Source organism: Culex pipiens, chromosome 3 (genome assembly GCF_016801865.2).
Source record: "Culex pipiens pallens isolate TS chromosome 3, TS_CPP_V2, whole genome shotgun sequence".
Classification (NCBI taxonomy): domain Eukaryota; kingdom Metazoa; phylum Arthropoda; class Insecta; order Diptera; family Culicidae; genus Culex; species Culex pipiens.
Genome location: NC_068939.1, coordinates 125,889,445 through 125,911,918, shown reverse-complemented (window position 1 = coordinate 125,911,918; position 22,474 = coordinate 125,889,445). Strand labels below are relative to the sequence as shown.

Genomic DNA, 22,474 nt, shown 5'->3' with positions numbered 1-22,474 from the left:
TGGTAATGGTGTGTTGTCACTTTTTGCTGATGACACTGCCGTTATTTATAAGGGTAAAATAACCAGATATTTAGTCGGCCGTCTTCAGAAGGGTCTTGACGCTCTTTCCGAATACTTTGGCGACTGGAAAATTCGCATAAATGCAGCCAAAACTCAAACCATCATTTTTCCACTTTCCAAATCGGCCCGATTTGTCCCAAAGGATGATGTTTTGATTAAAATGAATGATGTTTCAATACCCTGGTCAAAGGAAGTTGTATATTTAGGCCTCATACTTGACTCGAAACTATTGTTTCGACAGCATGTAGATAAAATATTGAACAAGTGCAGCATTCTCATCAGGTGTTTGTATCCTTTAATTAACAGAAAATCAAAGTTATCTTTGAAAAATAAGCTAGCAGTTTACAAACAAATAATTTACCCCGTTATTGAGTATGCAGTACCTGTTTGGGAGTGTTGCGCTAGAACTCATAAATTGAAGCTCCAGCGTGTCCAAAACAAGGTACTCAAAATGGTTTTGAATGTTCCTGGCTGGACTAGATCAAGTGAGGTTCATGAATTAGCAGAAGTAAAAATGTTGGATCAGAAGATTCAAGAAAAATGTTTGAAATTCAGGGAAAAATGTGCTATATCTGAATACCCCTTGATTCAAGGATTGGTTTAGTTTATGGTAAGATTAAGTTAGTTTTAGGTTAGGTTATGTTTTCTTAATTTTTTTTTTCTTCATTGTACCTAGTGTTACAAAAATGATAAATCATATACTTTTAAAGTTATGAATATGAACAGTGTTTAAATCACGAAAAGCAAACTAAAGCTGAAGAGCCACAGCTGACCACTTATTATGTAAACCAAATGTAATTATTATAAGAAAGATTCAATAAAGTATATTTAATTCAAAAAAAAATATTATTTCAAAATAAAAAAGAACTTATTTTGACATGAAAACCCTTTCAATTCGCTTTAACTTGAAAACGTTATCGAAAAAATAAGTACTATCCGAGTGCAAATTTCGTTTGTGTTTGATACATGTTTTTTTTTAAATTTATTTATTTATTTATTTATTTTTAACAATTTTGAAAACATATGTTTTCTATTCAAAAATTAATACCTTGGCATTATATCTTCCAATCTTTCTCTATGGTTTATTGGATGCTTTTTTGGTCACACTTAGATTAGATTTCAAAAATATGTTCACGTGGTTTATGGATGGTGCCTTTTGGAAATTCAACCTTTCGCGAAAAAAGGTAAATTAGTCCTATCAATTCCTATTTTTTCCATATTATAAATTTTCAGTGAAAAACCCCTTGTATGTACAATCTATTGGAAACTATTTAAAATACATTGTAAAACAATCATTGTTGCAGTTTTAACCAAATTGGAAATTGTTCAGGCTTTTAAAAATGATTTTAATTGTCACATATCGGATAAAAAACATTAGAGTTATTATTAGAGTTATCATCTAATGATTAGGCTTAAAAAACTGGTAATTATTTATTAATATTGTCAAATTTATATGAAATGATCATATAATCTACATTTAATCACTTAAAACGATCTTTAAAAACACATTCCTATATCCACTCAAAAAAATTAAGCTCGTCACATTCCTCACAACAAACAAGTCAATGCTAGGAAAGGGGCACTCTTTCGTCACAATTTCAAACTGCCCAGCTTACCTTACGACAACCAACGTGACGATAGCGTACACCCTGAGACCGGTATGCAACGCCGCCGCATACTAATGAATCCGCTCACAGGTGAAACTTCAAAGCTTCAAAACTCCAAACTGCACGTTCGTCATTGTGCCTGATTTATTCCAAAATGCCGTTTTAGTCATGCCCCATCAATCGGGTTTGTTAGTCCTAAGTGTGTGTGTTTAGACAAAAATCGCTTTCAAATCGCCACATCAACATCATCTAATTAGTTACTTTGTAGCAAACATGTTGCAATTCAGGTTGTCGCAACGCGTGTGCAACTTGAATTGTGACAGCTTAGCTTGTTTGCGCGTGTGTGTGTTTTTTTGGTTTAAAGAGTTTTTGGGTGTTTTTTTGTTTTGTTTTCTCCCCCTACTAACCCCGCGGTCGGACTGGCAGACACCAAGAAGTCCGGATATTTTCGAAATATCACCACGTCCGTTCTCGGTGACCCCCCAGCCCCAGAACTCGGGATTCCAGTACTCGCGAGGATCGTCGCTCCGGACGTCCGATTTCTTCAGCAACGGGCTGAGCCCGCCCAGCATTCCGTCGCGGAACTTTGCCGGTGGCGTCGTTGGCAGCGGAACTAGCGGAAGTTCGAGCGGGCTTGGCAGTCCGATTAGTTCCGGGTCCGGGATCAGCAGCAGCGGCAGCAGTCACAGCTACCGGCAGACGCAGCGGAAGAGTCCGTTCAGCAGTGGTGCCATCGGGACCAGTTTGACTGACTCTGATGCGTTGCAGGTGAGTGTTGAAGATTGTTTTTGATTTGATTTGTAGATGATAAAAAATAGATTATTTGAATTTTACAGTATTTCATAGAATTTGAGTGTTTGTATGCGAGTAGAATTTGTGCCAGCTTGTTTTGCTGCTAGAGAATGTGCGTGTGTTTGCCTGTAGATGTGTGAAATAACAGTAGTTTTAAAATTGAGTGATTTGACATTTGAGTATTTTTTTGAAATGTTCGTATTTTAAATAACTTGTTTTATAATTTAATAGGCTCTGTTCAATTATGTCGATGATACTAATAACGAATGAGTCGTTACAAAACCCAATACAAGAAAACCATATGGACCTGAAACATTGAATTTTTTTTGTTGAAAATCATCATGTGAGCATGCGAATCACTGCAAATTGGTACATAAATAGTGATGTTTACGAGAATCGAACCAGGGCTCTTTGACAGGCTAACTCAATGACTTAGCTGCCGTGGCCACCACAGCTCAGTTTCTAAGGTGTTTCCATTAACGAATGAACACATTTGTTTTGATAATGTTAGTTAGTTGCGTTATTTTTTTGAGTTTAACATTGCACAGAAAAAAAAAACAATTCTCGTAATCGTGAATTAAGTTCACTAGTGCGTCCATCCCGGGAATTCCCGGGACAAAAATCCCGGGATTTTTCCAAAACCGGGAATTCCCGAATCCCGGGAATTTTCATAATTTGTCCCGGGAATTCCCGAAATTGAAAAAAAAATCAAATTTTGGTCTGAAAATTCAAATTTTGTTGTAGAATTAGATGAACAGTTAAATACATAGTAATCGATACGAACTTTAAAGCATTAAAATTTGTATTCGGCATCAGCTTTAATTTGACTGATAAGAGAAAATTGATTATAATTTAGTCATAGATCCGCAAAATGCCTGGCGCAATAAATATTTTCTATTTAATTTTTCGTATTTTTGAAGACTATTTATCATATTTATATTTATGATATTATAATTGAAAATTATCATCTTAAATTATTTTTCATTAAACTCCGAATTTTGGGGCAAGTAACGAAATAAGACAGCTATTTAAGAAAAAAAATGCATCGTGTTTTGAATAACATTGGTTAAAACAGGAACAGAAAAAAAATTTAGTACACCGATTTCCAAATGTATTGCTCTGAAATCTCCTGTACCTTTTCAGCCTGTATTCCTGATTTTCCCTAGTTGACGGTAGTAACTTAAAGAGAATTATTAAAATATGTTTTATATAAAATAAAACATTCAACAGTTATCTAAAATTTTGCATTGACTGTTTTTTTTAAATATGAAGGACAATAGCTTATAGGAATTTATTTTATTTTTATTTTTTTCCCGTTTTTGTAGATATTTTCAAAGAAATTTGTCTAGCTTTTCTAGTTATGGCATATATTAAAATATATAGAAGAAATTTATTTATAAAACGCTTATTTCATTTGAATTACATTGAAAATTTAAATTTGAACTATTTTTTAAATAAAAAAAACAATTTTTATTTCTTTTAAGTTATTTAAAAACTGTCGTCCTTGTTTAGATTGAAGGGTAGATTGTCACCAATTATTATTATTGAGCTAGAAAACATATCAAATATTATGAAAACATACATTTTATGACTGCTTAAAAAATTTCCCGGGATCCCGGGAATTCCCGGGATTTCAAAATTATTTTTCCCGTTTCCCGGGAAATTCAAAACCCGGGAAAATTGGACGCCCTAAAGTTCACGAATGTGAGAACCACGAAGAAATTTATTCATGAGTATGGTGCATTTGCATTATAAACGTGCATATATTTCTTCGTAGTTCTCGCATTCGTGAATTTAATTCACGATTTCGAGAATTGATTTTTTTTTCGTGTGAAGCCGTGTGGAGTTGTTCCTAAAATATAATTTCACAATTACAAATTGGTCAATGTTAAGCCCTCACTTTTTGGTGTTTCAATGGTCAATTTGTAGCAAATCGCAAATCACAATCACCCTTTCTTTGGTGACCTAGAACAACTGTTCAAATCTGGCCAAATCCCGCGCTGGCTGGCTGTGTGCCAAATACGTCCAGCAGCTGACCAAATTAATATCCAATTATCAACGCCAATCCAAAGCCACCCACGCGGTCAACGGTGATGGTGACCAGTTGGCATTCTTTGTCCAGGGGCTTCCTAGATCTCTTGTTTTCTTCACCATCGTCGTCGATGGCCAGTCATTGCTGCATCAGCATGGTGCTGATGTTTTAACATTTCAGCAGCTGTTTTGCCTTACCACACACACAAACATTACTCAAAAAGCAAATAAAGTAAAACTATCTGCGCCGAGATTGCGCCAACCCGGACTGTCGTCGTCGATCAAAACTTGGACAGACCCGTACGCGCACGCACAGACTGGCCGGCTGCGAAGTGACTCATGTTCTACAGAGGCCCGTCGAGGTTGTTACAAATCGAGCGCGAAACCGACGCGCGAGAAAGAAGTTGACAAACAATAAAAAATTCTCATAAACTTAGACCCAAGTCGCTAAGTCAGGCCCAGGTGAAACCTTATAGGCTGCCCGGTGTTGACGCGGTTGCGATGATGGCCGTGTTGATCCAGTTGATTGACCAACTTGGCTAAATGTCAACATTGTAAAATTGTACGTTATGGATTGGCATTAAAGAGGCATGTGCGGGGTTGGGAAAAAAAGATAATTTGTATTCCAGAAGCTTTTGTCATGTTGAGAAAAGAGACACATTATGATTTAATCATATTGTGTTGGAACCAATGGAATTCAAATAACTCGAATGACCAGTCCACAACTACATATTTTTGCTCTATTCTAATTTCACTTTGTTTTTACAGAGTGGCAGTGTTGCAAAAGAGTGATAGAAAAGCTATCAATAGATTATCTCTGCACCAAAAATATCCGAGAGTATAGCGGCCGTCACTATAGCTTGTGAGATCTCTTCTTGTGTCTCGTGATTCCCAGCGATGCCATTCTCTCTTTATCACTCCTTCCCTTTTCCTCGACTATGCACTCTCACCGCTGAGTCTCTCAATCTCTCAAAAAACTGCAATGAAAGAACGCGAGATTGCGATTAGGAGCCGACCACGCATGACGCCCCTTCAAACTGCGTTTGCATAATTGGTTTTGTGGCGGCTTTTGTGGTTAAACGCTGTTGCGGTAGGATGTTCGTGGAAGCGAGAATGAGAGAGAAAAGGAAAATTTCAATCGCGAGTGGGCAAGCACGAAATCGTGTTCGGCTATGTTCGGCGTTGAGAGTTTCAATGAAGAGAGAAGAGCAGTTGTATTTGAGGCATGAATATTCAGGCGAGATAATTGTAGTTGCTGAGAGCTGATATTTTGATATTTTAACAACCCTGCGGAGTGGATTCGCTAATTCGAATGAACGAATCCGAATTCGCTCAATGGAACGACTGACAGCTGTCAATAGCACGAAACCACGTGCTCGAAAAACGGTGAACAAAGGGGTCGAAATGTAAACATAAGTTTGACAGCTCAATTTTGACGTTTGAGTGCTTTTTTAATTAAAATCAGCGAGCATTGGAACTAGCATGCAGCGAATGAACGAATCTGCTCTGGATATTAAATCATCATAAAAACTATTCAACGAATAGGAACATTTTGTGCAAAGAAAGAAGTTATTCAAAAAATTGGAAAATTATTTTAAGAGAGTTTAATCACCCCCCCCCCCTTAAGGTCCAAACAACTGTGCTGTTGATATACTTTAAGTCCTTTTTTAGAACCTTCTTCTCGGGATTTGCTGGGCAATTTTACACCAAGAACAGTTAAAATTAGTTTCTTTGTTACAAGTTCATAGTGTTGAAACAAATTGCTGCAATTGTGTTGTAATCTCTAATTTTCAAAGTATCTAAGTTTTAACAAAAATATTTTATGATGAAGCAAAAAAAATTTTGCGGTCATTAAAATTCAAAATATTTACGAACAAGCCCAAACATGCTAAATACAATGAGCAATACAGAAACGTGCATTAGAGATTGTTTTCAATTGATCAGATTCTTTTTCGATTTGAATTTTGACAAATGCTTGTAATAAAACTTACAATGGCCTTATATGTTTATAAGGAAAAGTGATCAAAAGCCCCGTAAGATTCATTACCTATTTTTTCCAAGTGAATAAACAGTTTGTCAGTTCAAAAATTAAATGAGATTTCCCGAGAGACTATCGAAAATGGGGTCTCGGCCCAATTCTAGTCCATTTGGTAGAAAAGTGGCTTACCTTGGGCAAGAACCGGTTTAAATGGGAATTAACAAAAGAGCAAAGCTTGATACTTGTCATTTATTATTATTTATAAATACATGTTTGTCGAAAAACATTGCATTTATTTATTTATTAGCCTGCTTAATTGGAAATAAAACCCCATTTGATTTTTTGAGACGGTGACATTGCACCAGGGGTGCTCAAAGTTTTTGGAGGCCGGGCCAAATTTACAAAATAGAACATTTAAAAAAATAAGTTATTTTAATTTGAGAGACTAGAAATTGCATAGATCTAGAAGCTGATTTTTTTTATTTCTGTAATTTTTTTACATTAGAAAATTAGACATTAGTAGGGTTAGTGAAATTTCACGATTTCGCGGACAGCGTGAAATTCGTGAAATTTTAAGATTTCCGTGAAATCTCGTGAAATTTTCTCAAATCAATTCTTTAAAATAATAACATAAACAATATTACATTCATTAATGACTTTTTAAGTAAATTTTATTAGTTTTCAATTGAAAAGTGTGATATGAACCATTTGAAAAATTGTTAGCAAAACCTACATTAACATGAAATTGATAAAACATTTACTAAGAAGTGAATGCAGCGTAAATTTGGTAGATGTTAACAAAAATCAGTCGAAGAAAAAAATTTCGCATTTTTTTATAAATTCTGTATTTTTAACCGAAACCTAATAAATTTTATTGTATTGTGTTATTTTTTTGATTTTTTTAGAAAAGTGAGATGAAAACTCAAAAAAATATTTTCAACTGGGCAAAATGTCGCAAAAAAAGTTAATTGTTTGGTTGAATTTGGCTTTGATATGAAATACAATAAAATGTAAAGGATAAAATAGTAGCAAATCAGGGAAAACTGTTAAGATCTATTAGACGAACATTAAAAGCAGCTCAATAAATGGCTATACGTGTTTTTTGTTATAAATTACTATAAGTTTTTTAGTGTCCCGTTTAAATAAAGTTATGATTTTTTAAGTTTATTGAAAACAAGCATGAAAAGTAGTTTCTGAGATAGTTATTTTAATATTTTTCACGCTCCGCGAAATTTCCGTGAAATTTGATTTTCTAAAATTAAGGTCCCCGTGAAAATTGCAATTTTTGAGCGTGAAAAATCACTAAGCCTAGTAGACATAAGAAAACACAAAATGGCAGTTTTCTATCGGTTTTGTTGATTTTATTGTTTAAGTTATTAAAAAAAAAAATTGCTGAATGTACTTGTGTTTTTAATATGATTTTAATGTTTTTTTTACATTCAAAAACTGGTTGCATGTAATCTAATCAATTTATGTAACGGATTAAATTTATCTATAAATTAAGTGTGACTAAAGAAAATCGTTGAGAGCCAGAATTTCAACAAATCAATTAAAAAAAATCGAAAATGTTTTAAGCACCCATCAAGTTAAATTGCAATCATTATTTTCAAAAAAAAAAAAAAAAAACGATTCGCCAAAAAAATCAATTTATAGAAAAAACATTTATTTATCGAAAATTTACTACAATTCAAATTATTTTTTAATAAACTCGAACATGCTTAACGTGAATCTAAACGCTGAAGAATGCATTTTTAATTGATTTCAGCTAGTTGCACTTAAATTTCAATTGATTTTGTGAAGGTTTTTGAAGCAATAGTTTTGCTTCTGATTTAGAGTGGGGGAGGGGAGTTTTTGTCGTCAAAAAAATTGTAAAATATGAGCTACCTCCTTATTCTTCCGATTTCAACATTTTGTCTGTTTGAATCAGATGGTAGTCGATCAGATTCGTTATCTAACTGTCATGAGTTCGAATCCCGAGGGAAGGTTTCTAAGTGCGAAGTAAGTTTGAAGGTCAGTTCATAAAAGGGTCATTATGACTTTTAAATTACTGTAAAATTGTTATATTTTAGCAATCATTACAGATTTCTGCCTATGTCAAAACGTTTGATGAAAATTTCGACGATATTTACTTGTTTCACACATATTGAAAACATTAAAACGTGTGAAATTGTTTTAATTATAAATATTTTTGAAAAAATATTTGTGTTTCAATGGGAATCAACATAAATCATTATTTTTTTATTACCAAAATTAAAAAGGATTAGCATAAAAAAGTTAAGTGGGCCACAAAGTAAAACCACCTCGTGGGCCACGTTTGGCCCGCTGGCCATCCTTGGTCATCCCTGCATTAAACAATTCAAAAATAAAGTTACACAATTTTGAAGTCCTGTCGCAGGCTTGATGAAATGGCTCGGCGAACCATACGTTGGGCACTGTTGATCTAGACTAAGAATTTAACAAAATGTTACATGTAACTTTTTTGAGCTTGATCAGGGTTAAATAAGATATTTTTCTTATTAAATAATGATGTACTTGTTACAGAAAAATAAAAATATTATATCACAAATTTTAAGCTCAACACTAGTTAAAATCGTAATCATATAATCAACCTAAAACAGCGGAAAGCACTTTTCGTCAAGCTTTTAGCAGTAAACCACTTGAAATCCTCAAAAATGAAATAAAATTACCACCATTGTCTAAACGCAAAAAAACGTAAATCGTGATCCCAAAGTACAGACATCAACATTCCATCTCATGTGGTGGCCAAAACTCCACATCACACTTCCAATTGCTACCCCTTAGTCAAATCGATCAACCGTCTCAGATCAAGGTTCCCGACCCAAACATTAGCCAGTGGAACCGTTTTACCCCCTCGGTGCTCACGATACCGTTTAATCATACGCACGCAAATAAACGCTCGTCAACCTCCAAATAGTTTCGTTGTTTTTGGGGGACCCACACACTTTACTTTCATAAAAACCGTTCCTTTTTTTTTTTTTGTTGGCCGCCCAATCTGGACCAAACACCTTTCATAATTCGAGGTGTTTGCAAGTGGTCGACCTGCCCCCCCAGTGCCCTGCCCTCTGGTGACCACGATTTCGCGGACATGTGGTGGTCCCTGCGGGTTCGTTTCACTCGATTGAATGAATTTCGAGCAGCAACAGGGTAATGAAAAGGTACGTTTCCGAAGGTTACGTCACACCGTTTTTGACGAAACCTTATTCGTGGGTCCCACTAAGATCGAACGCGGATTCGTAACGGAACGCGGTGTGGTCTATTGTTGGGTCCCTTCAAGGTTTGGCCCCGGGGTTGACAAGGCCGGCCAAGATTATGGTCAGTCACTGAGGGGGGAGCATTACCGGGTTTTTTCAGGGTACCCCAAGGGGTTAATGGAGTTTTTATTGGGGTCTTTTTATTTGTTCTTGGCGAGCATGACTGTAAACTTGTTTGATTTGATGTAAGCCAAGAAGTGATTTGGTAGGACAAGGAGTGGTTTAATTCCATAGATCATAAACTAGACTGCTATGGTTAGATCATACACTGTAGAAGCTATGTTTGATAAATGGGTTGAACCGTTAAATTCTTTTGAGACAGCTATGACCTTATGCTTTTTAAAGAATTGTTATTATTTAAAAATATAAGAGTTTCAATGAGTGTGGGAATTCCATACACAGAGAAAAAAAAAAATCAATTCCCGTAATCGAAGGAATTTATTCATGAGTATGGTGCATTTGCACTATAAACGTGAATATATTCCTTCGTGGCTCTCAAATTCATGAACTTAATTCACGATTTCGAGAACTGATTACTCTCCGTGTAGGTATTTTGTTAAAAATATCGACAAAAAAGTTTGAAAATAGTATTCAAAAAACTATTCCTGATTTCTCAACTCTAATAAGTCTTGAGAAATGTAATTTTTTGAAAAATTTACTCATTTTTTCGTTTAGATTATAATTTGTTCTTTTCAGAATCATTTTTTTTTTGAGTGTAACAATGTTTTGTCCATGTTGTTGACCATTTAAAAAAATATATATGAATGTACGGCACGGAGCGAAGGCCCATTTTTCATATTTACACTAAGAATTTTGTGGGCGCTCGTCAAACCTGCGACCACCGGACTGTGAGTTCAGTGCGCGGTCTGGTTGATCCACACGGACGGGACACATCCATACACCCAAACGTCGGTAACATGATTGTGATGCATGGCGGCATGAAAGTACATCAGAATCTGCATGAAATCTGTCCTCATGCATTTTTTGCGATATAGGGGTATGACATCTTTGCCTGTTACCGACAATTCAAGCAAAACAATGTAAAAGGATCGAAGCCGAAGTGTAAACAAAGAGTCTATCCTGCTCACGTCAGTTGATGTTTACATTTGGAACGAGCAGGATAGACTCTTTGTTTACACTTCGGCTTAGGCCCTATAGGGCTAGAATTATCGACATTACCGACGGCTGATTGATTGTATCGCAGAAAAAAAATTAATCAGAACGAGGATTGAACCATTAGCTTCTTGGTTGTTGATCCGACACGTTACCACTTCGCCATGGACGCTTGATGCGTTGTGAGGGACAGATCACGAACATATTCTTCTTTCTGAAGCGATGCTCGGGGACGAGCCAGCATTATATGTGTTGGGGAGACCTGCAGATCGCTGACATGTTTATACGCGGGCAAAAATGAGCTATTCTGCAGCAAATCCACTGTTGCAGATTTGGATATATATGTTTCCTTTGGGTGTATAGACAATACGTCATAAAAATATTTTAATACAGGTCATGTTTCAGAGAATGCTAAAAATAACAGAAAAATTACGGAAACGAGAGTAAATTATTTTGAAGGAATATCAAGAAATAAGAATAAATAATTTTGAAAGAATGAAACAAAACTCACATAAATCTTACGGAAACAAGAAAAAAAATAAACAGATTCTTTCGCAAAACATTTTTATGAAAAAAACTAGACAAAATTCAAACAAACTGTACAAAAACAAGAATACATTATTTTGAAAGAATATAAATTCATTGAATTACTTTCGAACCAAGACTTATCCTCTTAATTTTTTTGAAAGAACTGCTTGTGTTATAAGGAATAGTTTTTTTTATATGAAACCAGATTACAGAATTTTGATTTTTTTTTAATTTAATATTTTTGAAAGAATGGGAAAACTCACAAAAATATCACCGAGTCAAGAATTAATTATTTGAACTGAATAGAGACAATCATAAAAATCAGTCATTGAAATCGAACCTTGGTGAAGAGTACACTCAACCCCCGGTGGTTGGTCACTTTTTCGTTTGACACTTTTTTAGTTTGTACCCCGTTGGTTGGTCAAAGTCAAACTAAAAAGTGACGAACTGTCACTTTTTACATGGCGCTCACGCTCACTATTAAAACAAACGTTTGGTAGTGTGTGTGAACTCCGTGTAAAAGGTGTGTCAAACTAAAACGTGACCCCGTTCGTTTGACAACAGTTGGTGTCAAACCATCGGGGTTTGAGTGTACTGGCGATTGTCCACGATCCATACATAAAAGTTTATTTGTATTGACAATTGTCCACGAGAGGGGGGGGAGGGATTCCAAAAAAAAGTGTCCACGTGGTTTATGGATGGTCCCTACAAAAATAATTATAAATTATAAACAAAACATTAAAACTTTCAGAATTCTTACGGAATCAAGTTTGTTTTGTTCAAATATGAAATTGTTTAAAACATGTTTGATTTTAGACTTTTCCTAATTTTTTTTAAGATGAACAAAAAAAGATTTTGGACTAATATTTAAACATGTTTGAATTACACATTTTTTCACTTCGTTCTTTCGTTTTTTTGGCATTTGACCTTTTGTCTATTCGACCCTATGTCTTTCGACCTTTTGTTTTACATCCTTAAAAAATCACAGTAATGAATAACGTTGTAAAAAACAATGTTTTGCCTTCCTCACTGAGGTAAGGCTATAATCCTGCTCTAAAAATGAACTTTTTATTAAAAGCTCGAAGACCCACCTTCATATATACATATCGACTCAGAATCAAAAACTGAACAAATGTCTGTGTGTGTGTGTGTATGTATGTATATGTTCAAAAATCTTGCCAAGTTTTCTCAGCACTGGCTGAACCGATTTTGATCGAACCAGTTGCATTCGACTTGGTTTAGGGTCCCATACATCGCTATTGAATTGTTTGAAGTTTCGATAAGTAGTTCAAAAGTTATGTATAAAAATGTGTTTTCACATATATCCGGATCTCAATTATATGCATGTAAACGATGTCCGGATCCATCGTCCAACCCATCATTGGTTAGGTAATTAAAAGACTTTCCCAACAAGTCCACAACATCGAAGATCTGGCAACCCTGCCTCGAGTTATGACCACTTAAGTGATATTTATGTACTTTATTGAAGCCGGATCTCACTTAAATGTATGTAAACGATGTCCGGAACCATCATGCGACCCATCATTGGTTAGGTAATCGAGAGACCTTTCCAACGAGTCCACATAATTGAAGATCTGGCAACCCTGCCTCGAGTTATGACCACTTAAGTGATGTTTATGTACTTTATTCAAGCCGGATCTCACTTAAATGTATGTAAACGATGTCCGGATCCATCATCCGACCCATCATTGGTTAGATAATCAAGAGACCTTTCCAACGAGTCCACATAATTGAAAATCTGGCAACCCTGTCTCGAGTTATGACAACTTAAGTTATATCTGTGTACTTATTTTTCTGGACCTAAAAAAAAATAGCTGAAATATGTGTCCAAACCACTCATATTACCCATTGTTGGTAAAAAGTGAGGAAGGCATCAACCACTTAGGTGGATTATGTTAGTTTTTTTGTGTGCTTTAGAATATGAAAGTCAATTTTTTGTGTATAATTAATAGCCCTTGTTTGGATTGCCTCGCCATTAAAGCCATCGAAAAGGAATATTGCAATAGAGTCCGCCAAGACCAAGTTGTTCCGCGAATGATTTGTTTTTGTTTTGTATGTTTTATTTTTATCATGGTGGTGTCCAAATTGATCCATCACAAATTGGACTGCTGAAAAATTACAGAATTTCTTTGAATAATCTTTACTTTTTTTAAAAGCAAAATGTTGACAAAATTGTTATCCCCGCAGAAAAAAAGTGTTACAAAAGATTCAGAAACAATGTTCGACTAAACAATCGATGCCTCTGTACTCTTGTAAGTTGTAATGTTACATTTTTTATGATGTGACAATTTTTTAAAATCTTCATCATCCCGGTACGAGAATCGAACTCACGACCTCTGGATTTGGAATCCAGCACGCCGTTCGTTGAAACCTATCCCCTACCGGTCAGTATTCCCTGTGAGTAGAATTACTCTTTTAAGGGATCTGACTTTGCCGAGCCAGACAGGAATCGAACCCATCACCTTCCGCTTACAAGGCGAAACCCGCATCCTCACGGCCAAGGCAAAAGTTTTGAGACAGGTATTTGATGAAATCAGAACTGCTTTGTATTTTTTTTTTACTTTTGTAATATTCAAATGACGGTTAACATAGTCTTGAAGGTTTATGCAGCGATTCTGTTAATAAATACTCTCCTTTTTTATATGTTACGTGAACAATCCAGAAATATCTTAGACAAATATTTTAAGTTGTGAGCTTTTTGGTTCCGAGATCATAAAATCAGCAAACAGTTTTTAATTGATCTGTGTATTTAGTTATGTTTTCAATTATTTTGAAGGCAGCTTTGAATATTTGAAAAATGTGGTTTTTGCAAAAATATTCATAAAACATATTTTTTGAACCACTCTATTCCAAATAGGACCAGCCTAATCGCCAAACAAAAAAATCGGGTCTAATTATTTTGTCCAAGAAACTCCCATTCCAAATTTCAACCAAATCGGAGCACTTTTGATCTGGATTCTGCTGGATTGACGAGAGATTCCACGTATGTTTATTTTTCCAGATATTTCGTTCACGTTTTCGGAAGAATTCCTAACTAGAGAAAACCTTCCAAAAAGCGGATCACTATTTACATTTCTCCATGCAAATCGAGTGATAGTCAGACTTCAAGGTTGAAAACATTTTCAAAATTCTCCAAAAGCGCAAGTTGCCAATATGCTTTGCATATATTTATTTTACCCAAAATTCCTCCAAGACTCAAACGAAACTTCAGAACTGACTCCCCCACAAAATTGCCACCGCCAAGTACGGACCACTTTTGGACCTCCAAACTTGGCAATGGGGAGAAACAACAGAAAAGTATGCCATCAAACTGTAAAGACAGAAGTGTTCCCCCTCCACGTGAGTGTTTTCTCGATCGATAATGAAATTCATTGACAAAAAGCAAAAGCTGGTGGTCACCGCTGGCCTACCACTCGTCAACTTCTGGATCGGGGGGCCGCCACTTAATTCGAAGCTCGTTAGTATTCATCGCGGGGGTTCTGTTCTAGTTTCTTTTCCCTGTTGCGTGTCGACGTTTGGAACCGCCGGAGTTCCCATTTCTTGCTGACGGAGAAGACTTTACGGTACAAAAAAGGTTCGAAAATTACGATCGTAAAATAATTGAAAGTGATAATAAACCAAGGGACCGTACTCGAAGGCGACTTGTGGCAAGTCATCGACAAACTCTGAGACCTTTTAAAGTGCTTTAGTAGAAGCAGAAAAAAAGAGGTGCCAACAAAATCGATCGTTCCAAAAAGATACCCCTCCTCGCATGGAGCTAATGCTCCAAATGGCGTTTTAAGTGAGGTGATCGGACAACACGAGTGTAGAATACAGGAAATCCTTGCTCAAATTGATGAAACACTGGCTGCCGCAGATCGAACTGAGAACGTAGAGAAGCAGGTCAATAAATTGATTGGCAAAACGGCACTCCCTGTTTTATGGAGTTCTGTTTTTTTTCTGTGATTTACCGTAACGAAAAAATAATGGACTACATTTAACGAGGAAAGGTGTGAACTCGATCGAGATATGCTAAGCAAGTTAGGGGGGAGCTGAAGTGCTTCCGGATGGTCATAAATATGCTTCGGGCATGAGGGAGTGGAGTAATGGAATGTGTCGGATTTCAATGGAAGGATCATTAGTTTTATGAACGTCACGCACTTGATTTTTCTAGATCAATTGATGATTCTATTTGCGGAAGTGGAGGAGGTTCAGTGAGCTATAAAATATGATAAATGATCTAAAATAGTCTTAATGAAAACAAACTATCACTAAATAGATATTTTTCTAAACTTCATTTCTAATGCGTAATTTGATGCCTGGGTCGTTCTCTGACAATTCATGCGAAATCGAAACATGTTTCCCCGAACCCTCTGCAATTTGCGTGAAACTTTGTTCTAAGGTGTAATTTTGGTCCCTGATCACGAATTCGAGGTCCATTATTCAGTTTCTCTAGACGAATGAGCAGTACGACTCCTTCCATTTTTGAACATGCTAAACAGGTGTATTTTTTAATAATTTGGAACTTGTAATTTTAAGAAAATTTGTATGTACTTTAAGAATCTGCAATAACCTAGGAGGGTTATTTTTTAAATCCTGAACTAAGTTTTGCATTTGAAAAATTTGTTGTTTTTTTTGCAACATTGAAAAGTTATTTTTTAGAGTGCACAAAGTTGTAGAGCAGACAATTACCCCCATATTAGCTTCCATCTTCTTATTTCTAGAGATGGAAACAATATTTTAAAAGTTAGACTTTTTAAGGACTGCTTATATTGTGGATTTAGCAGGTAGCTGGATTATCGGTCATCTTTTCAGGCGTGGATAGGCCAAGGGGTTACCAATTGGTATGAAAAAAAAGATCAATTTAAAGAAAAAATATGGATTAAAATTTTGATCTTCAATCACTTTTCCGACATCAGGAATAATTGTTTGAACATGATTGGCCATTTTTTATCAGTTGGGAAAATATTATATTTCTTGGAAAATGTTTCATTTTAACCACATGATCACCCCTAATTCTGGCTCGATGCCGCCATTATGCGACCGCGTGCTCCGTTTGTTTGTCAACAAAGCTGCAGCTGCCCAGTCACGGCGTTCTCACAGGATTCTTACAGAAATCTAGCAGAGCGAAAATATTCTTACAAGAACGGTGCCATCATCCTGCCAGAACTTTGCTAGAATTCTCAAAGAATTCTAGCTCAAATGCAATAACCGGTTCTAGCAGGAGCTGGCGAAATTAACCGGTTCTGTCAGAATCCTGCTAGAATTTTGTTAGAACTGTTCTGACAGGCTTCCTGCTAAAATTCTGTAAGAATTTTGCTAGAATGAGTTGGAAAAAATCTGCTAGAATCCTGCTAGAATTTTGCTAGAATTATTGATCCGGGAAAAAAGTTAATAAATTTTTATTTACTTTTTATTTTATCAACACAATTTTTATTATTGCTTTACAAAATAAATACACAGTGAAAATCAGATGCGATGCGATGAGTTTTCCTTGGATAAATATTCATTGCTGGCTTCCGTCAGTTCCGAGCGTTCCGAGTGCGTGGCCATTCATTATACGGAGAATCGACCAACATATATGCATGCGATGTCGCGAACGACGGCATTTCCGTATGTATCCATATTCAACGGAGAATTCACGGATTTCAGCCATCTTTGAAGATCTCTGCGAAAACAAAGAAAAGAACATAAGATTTAACGGAATCGTTCTTGAACCCTATGAAGATTTGTACGGCTCGCCGAAACAGAATCATGTCACTTTTTCATTATTTTTTTTTTAATTTTGTATGCACCGACTTACCAGATTCACGGAACACCTTTCCTCTTGTCAAGTCTTAAAAAAAAGAAAGATCGTCGGAAAACATGCGGTTTTGGCGAAAGATCGTCGGAAAACATGCGGTTTTGGCGAAAATCTTGTTCGTCGCCAACCGGATAGCGAAAAAATGTTCTGTCAGAACATTCCAGCAAAGTTCTAGCAGAATTCTTACATATTTCGCCCTGCTAGAACATTCAAATACATTTCTAACAAAATTATGACAGACCTGCTAGAATCATTCTAGCAGGATTCTAGCAGAACCATTTCTGCCAGAAAATCTCGTAACCGGGATGGATGGTGAGACGAAGTGAGGAGAGAACTGTTTAGACATTTTCGCCGGTCGTTTACAACGACCGAGACCAGTAAGGAACGGACCGTACAATATTTGTAAGAAGAGAAAAACTCACAATCATGAATATTTTGATTTCAAAAATAGAAAAAAATATTTTAGAAGTCAGTCTCACAGATAAATACGGTTATTGAAAAAGAACTTTGTCCTAATGGCACTGTCTACAGGTGTCAATCCAAAATTTCCCGAAGCGAAAATGTAACGAAATTGTTTAGTTCTTCAAATGCTTATATCTTCCCCCCTTATTCAAGCAATCTTTATGTTTTACCAACCAAACGAAAGGGAAAGTCTTATAGTAAAGTACTCAAAAGCTAACCTGAAAAACAAAATTTCAAACCGGAATAATCTAATTGGTTGAGCGCAAAAATTTCTCAAACAGATTAATCAGATTCATGTATCAGTAAAAGTCATTCTTATAGGAAATTGGATTAGCTATCCGGTAAAAATATTTTTGAGACTGAGAAATCAAGTCTGTCATGTAGAAATTGCCAAAAACCATCAAAAAACCTATTTTTTCAACATTTTTATTTTTAAAACCGCTGTAACTATACAAGAATTGGACTTAGGACAGTGGTCAATATGGAGACTTATAGGTAAAATTGTGTGGAGAATCGATTCCTGAATTCAGTTTTTGAAAATTTTGACGTTCAGAGCACTTTTCAAAAACACATCTTAGGCTATTTTCACAAAAATTTTGAACGAAAAAAAATCGTGGGTTGACTTTTAAACTTACAAACTATAAAATCTCAGAAAAGTGACGTATTTTTGCAATATGGGTTTCAAATATCATGGTTTTGTATACTGGACATAAAAATTGACATTTCAAGAGTAATAAGCAATATTTGAAATTTTTCATAACAAAATAAAATGTTAGAGCTTTGTGCAAAGTTCTTTGTCATATGTGTAACATAACCAGCTGCACCTTTGCACTTTCGACCTTTTCTCCATTTTGGACCTTTTTCAATTGTCCCAGGTACGAGAAACGAAATCCCTTAGTCGAAGCTTATCCCCTACCGGTCAGTATTCCCAATGATTTACTCTTTGAAGGGATCTGACTTTGCCGAGCCAGACAGGAATCGTATTCACCACCTTCCGCTTAGGGGACATCCATAAACCACGCGGACACTTTAGGGGGGGGGGGGGGGGGGGGGTAACTTGGATTCGGCCTGCACTTTTCTCTCGCACTTTTGACAACAAAATTTTCAAAAACTAGGCAACCAGCAGTTGTTTATTTACATATCCGCAGTTTCCACCAAACTGGACATTCGCACTTTAAAATTGCGATTGACAGGTGGGCAACATCGGCTCGCTTTGATCATTTTTTGAGAAAATCAAAATTTCCCAAGCCAGTTTGACAAGTCGCAATAGTGCGATCGATAGCAATAATTTAGTGCGAAGTCCAGGTTAGTGATAATTGCGCAATATCTGGCAGACGAAAATCCAATAATTATGTATGGGGAAGGCGAGGAAATACATGAATATATTAAAAGCTTGTAATATTCTGATGGTTTAATGGATTTGTGGCCTCTGAAAGGCTGAATTTACGTTTTTATCAAATAAATGTAGACTTAATTATTCGATTTACATGTTCATTTAATTCAGAAAGATGTTCAAAATTGCAAGAAAATTTAAAATCTGTTGAAATCTGGCACAGATAACTGATACAGTCGACTCTCTGGCTGTCGATCTTCTCGATATCAATAATTCTCCATCTATCGATGAATTCTTCAGTACCTTCAATCTGCATACTTCAATTATCTTCATTCCTCAATATTTTCCCTTGCTTGAAGGATCTCTTCCTCGACGGTCCCTTGGATTCTGTTTGCTTTAAAAATCTCTTCCGGTTGTCAATATTGTCACTATCTCATGGCTTGCATAGACATTTTTCTTGGCGAAACGAAGCTTTGAAGGGTGTTTGACATTAGTTTGTTTTTGTTTGATGGACGTTGCCATGATTATCTCCCATAGCTGGGTATCAAGAAAAAAATATTTTCAATCGAGTCTTCATTTTGCATCGCTCTGTAAACTGATGATTCCCTTCCTCGACGGTCCCTTGGATATTGACAACCAGAGAGTCGACTGTAAATCTTTATTTTGGCTGACACTTGAAAAATCTGGCATTCCCAGATTTATCTGGCAACCTAGCAACCCTGCTTTTGGCTATTTGGCATTCGACCTTTTTTGTCCATTCGCCCTTATGTCTTGCGATCTTTTTGTCGTATTTCCGTAATGTCTCCCTCCTTGAAATTTGGCTCAAAAATCAAAGGGTTTTTTTAAACTTCAACATTTCAAAAACTGTAGTTCAATCTACTAAAAACAATTTGCCTTGTTATGCGTTGAAAATCGATTCTTGCATGTTTGGAATAATTTGAACGTTCTAAAATTTGAATGTTGGAAAAATTTGGGTCCAAAGTATCGATAGAAAAAAAAATCGACAAAGAAGTATTTCAATCAATTTATTCAGCTGTACCCTCAACACCAGTTACATCAGTTCAAAACCTTGTAAGGCCCTTCAACTAATCAAATTACCCCTTTCTCTCTCTCCCCGCCACAGCGTCCCGAAACGGGTGGCCGCGACCGGGACCGTCAACTCTCGTACATCTCAAACCGAGCGCGTCCCTTCGGCAACGACGACTCCTCGTCGAGCTCAAGTTCGGCGCCAGCCGGAGCCAACCCGCCCTCGCGGGGCTTCCCCGGCTCGACGTCATCTTCTTCATCGTCGGCGGCATCACATCAAAGGCAACCCGGCGCGCGATTGCCACCGTCGAACGCCCGGAACAACGGCTTCCGATCCAAGTCGGAGGATCTTGGAGGGAGCAGCAGCAGCAGTGGTCATCACCAGCAAAACGAAACGAATAACGGGAGCAGTGGCAGTGGCAGCAGTAGCCGATTCACCAAGCCAACTCCGCGGGCCAATCGATACCGATCTACGACCACGGCCGAGCCGGTCACCGCCAAAAGTACCACGGTTGAGAGCGTCGTGCTGAGGAATCGCTTCGCCGGACGGTGAGTTTTGGGTCGTACCATCGTAGCTAGTAGCAGAAATGAAATGATTGGAATTTGAAGATAAGATTGGACGTATAGTGACGGGGGGTTGAGCTTGACCGCGAACGAAGAAGGAGAGATTCAAAGCTTTGGAATCTTAACCGAAGAGTATAGTTGCACAATGCACCCTGACTTGCACTGTGTTAATCCATTATCTGACGTTAAAAGAAGAGAGGTTAAACAATGAACTAGATCTGAGAGTAATTAATCTTTTGTTTGCTTCGACAATTAGGTTGCTTCTAAAAACAGAAGAGAATTAAATCCAAAATAACTAGATTAATTGCAATAATGAACAAGACTTGATTCATGAATAAATTAAAATCGACGACGAAGATGGAAGAATCGGTGTCATAAGAGTTTCACAAAGGGAGCAATAAGAGACCAATTTGCTCCTTTCTAATAAACAAAGTATAGTTAAAATGAAAGTTTTGTAAAAATGAATTTCAAGATTTTAGGAATGAGTTTCGATCTAATGTAATGAAACCATTTACAAACACACTTTGTGGAAATGTCAAAACAGTCCGAAAAATGTTTGGCCCTTTTGGAATGGTAGTCTTGCTTCGAGTTGTATAAATACGATGAGCGCTGAAAAAATCATGCTTTGCCACGAGTTGCTTACAACCTTTTTTTGCAATTCTGTAGTGAAACTACTTACTTTTCCTGTCATTCTTGAACGACGAAACAGCCTACTTTTCTGTACCAAAAATAACAGGATCGAATAGTAACCCTTTTCAAAACAAATGCTGAAAAGTTCTACTTTTCAGCACTGAAATGGATGCTGAAAAGTTGAACTTTTCAGCACTTGTTAGGAAAAGTTATACTTTTCAACATTTTTTTGATTTGAACGATTCATTGACTATTTGTCCTATAATTTGTCCTATAATTCTGTCCAAAGGGTGTTTTTCGGAATTGCAAAAAACGTTGTATGGAACTCGTTGCAAAACTTGATTTTTCATCACTCTTTGTATTTATCTAACTCGGTGAACCTCGTTAGATAAATGTACGACTCGTGCTGAAAAAATCCTCTTTTTGCAACTTGTTGCATAAACTACTATTTTGCAATTCCGAAAAACGCTTCTTGAATGGAATTTCATATCAAACATTGATGTGTTTACTACATTTAGATACTAGTGTTGAAAAGTTCAACTTTTCAGCACCCATTTCAGTGCTGAAAAGTAGAATTTTTCAGCACTGGTATTGAAAGGTATTAATTTTCCATTCAGTTATTTTTGGTAGGGAAAAGTAGGCCGTTTCGTTTCTCCAGAAGGACAGGAAAAGTTGACAGTTTCACAGCGGAATTGCAAAATAGTAGTTTATGCAACAAGTTGCAAAAAGAGGATTTTTCAGCACGAGTCGTACATTTATCTAACGAGGTTCACCGAGTTGGGTAAATACGAAGAGTGCTGAAAAAATCAAATTTTGCAACGAGTTCCATACAACATTTTTTGCAATTCCAAAAAACACACACTGAGTGAAATTTTATGTCAAATTTTCATGTATTTTGTCAATAATTCGTTTAAACCAAAATTCAACCCATTTGAGTGCTGAAAAGTAGAACTTTTCAGCATTTATTTTGAAAAGTGTTGCTATTCGATTCTGTTATTTTTGGTACAGAAAAGTAGGCTATTTCGTCGTTCAAGAATGGAAGGAAAAGTAAGTAGTTTCACGAGGGAATTGCAAAAATAATGTTTTTTTTCACGAATGTTTCTTTTTTTACATTTTGGTCCTTGAAAACATATAAAAAAATCGTGAAAATAAAAAAATAATTAAAAAAAATCGTTTTTTCCGTGTACCTATTTTTTCTGAATATTTCTCATCAATACCTACAACATTGCTGAAGACGCCAAATTGCTCAGAAAATTCCTTCAAAAGTTACAGATA

At 36.2% G+C, this 22,474-nt stretch overlaps 1 protein-coding gene and 1 long non-coding RNA gene across 4 annotated transcripts in view; one reads left to right on the top strand and one right to left on the bottom strand.

The window, feature by feature from the left end:
* The window catches only part of LOC120414393 (mucin-5AC), a 140,146-nt gene that overhangs the window by 109,452 nt on the left and 8,220 nt on the right, over positions 1-22,474 (top strand). For 2 of the 3 annotated variants that reach the window (XM_039575569.2, XM_039575570.2), the window contains exons 3-4: positions 2,094-2,435; positions 20,103-20,554. In XM_039575569.2, the coding sequence (XP_039431503.1) occupies positions 2,094-2,435; positions 20,103-20,554 (794 nt within the window). The remainder of the gene's footprint in view (positions 1-2,093; positions 2,436-20,102; positions 20,555-22,474) is intronic. The other variant, XM_039575571.2, reaches the window with a different exon arrangement.
* LOC120414395 (uncharacterized) lies at positions 16,781-17,263 on the bottom strand. The gene is made up of 2 exons (XR_005605082.2): positions 17,185-17,263; positions 16,781-17,049 (listed from the first exon to the last, which is right to left on the bottom strand). It is a non-coding gene; the product is annotated as an uncharacterized LOC120414395 (long non-coding RNA).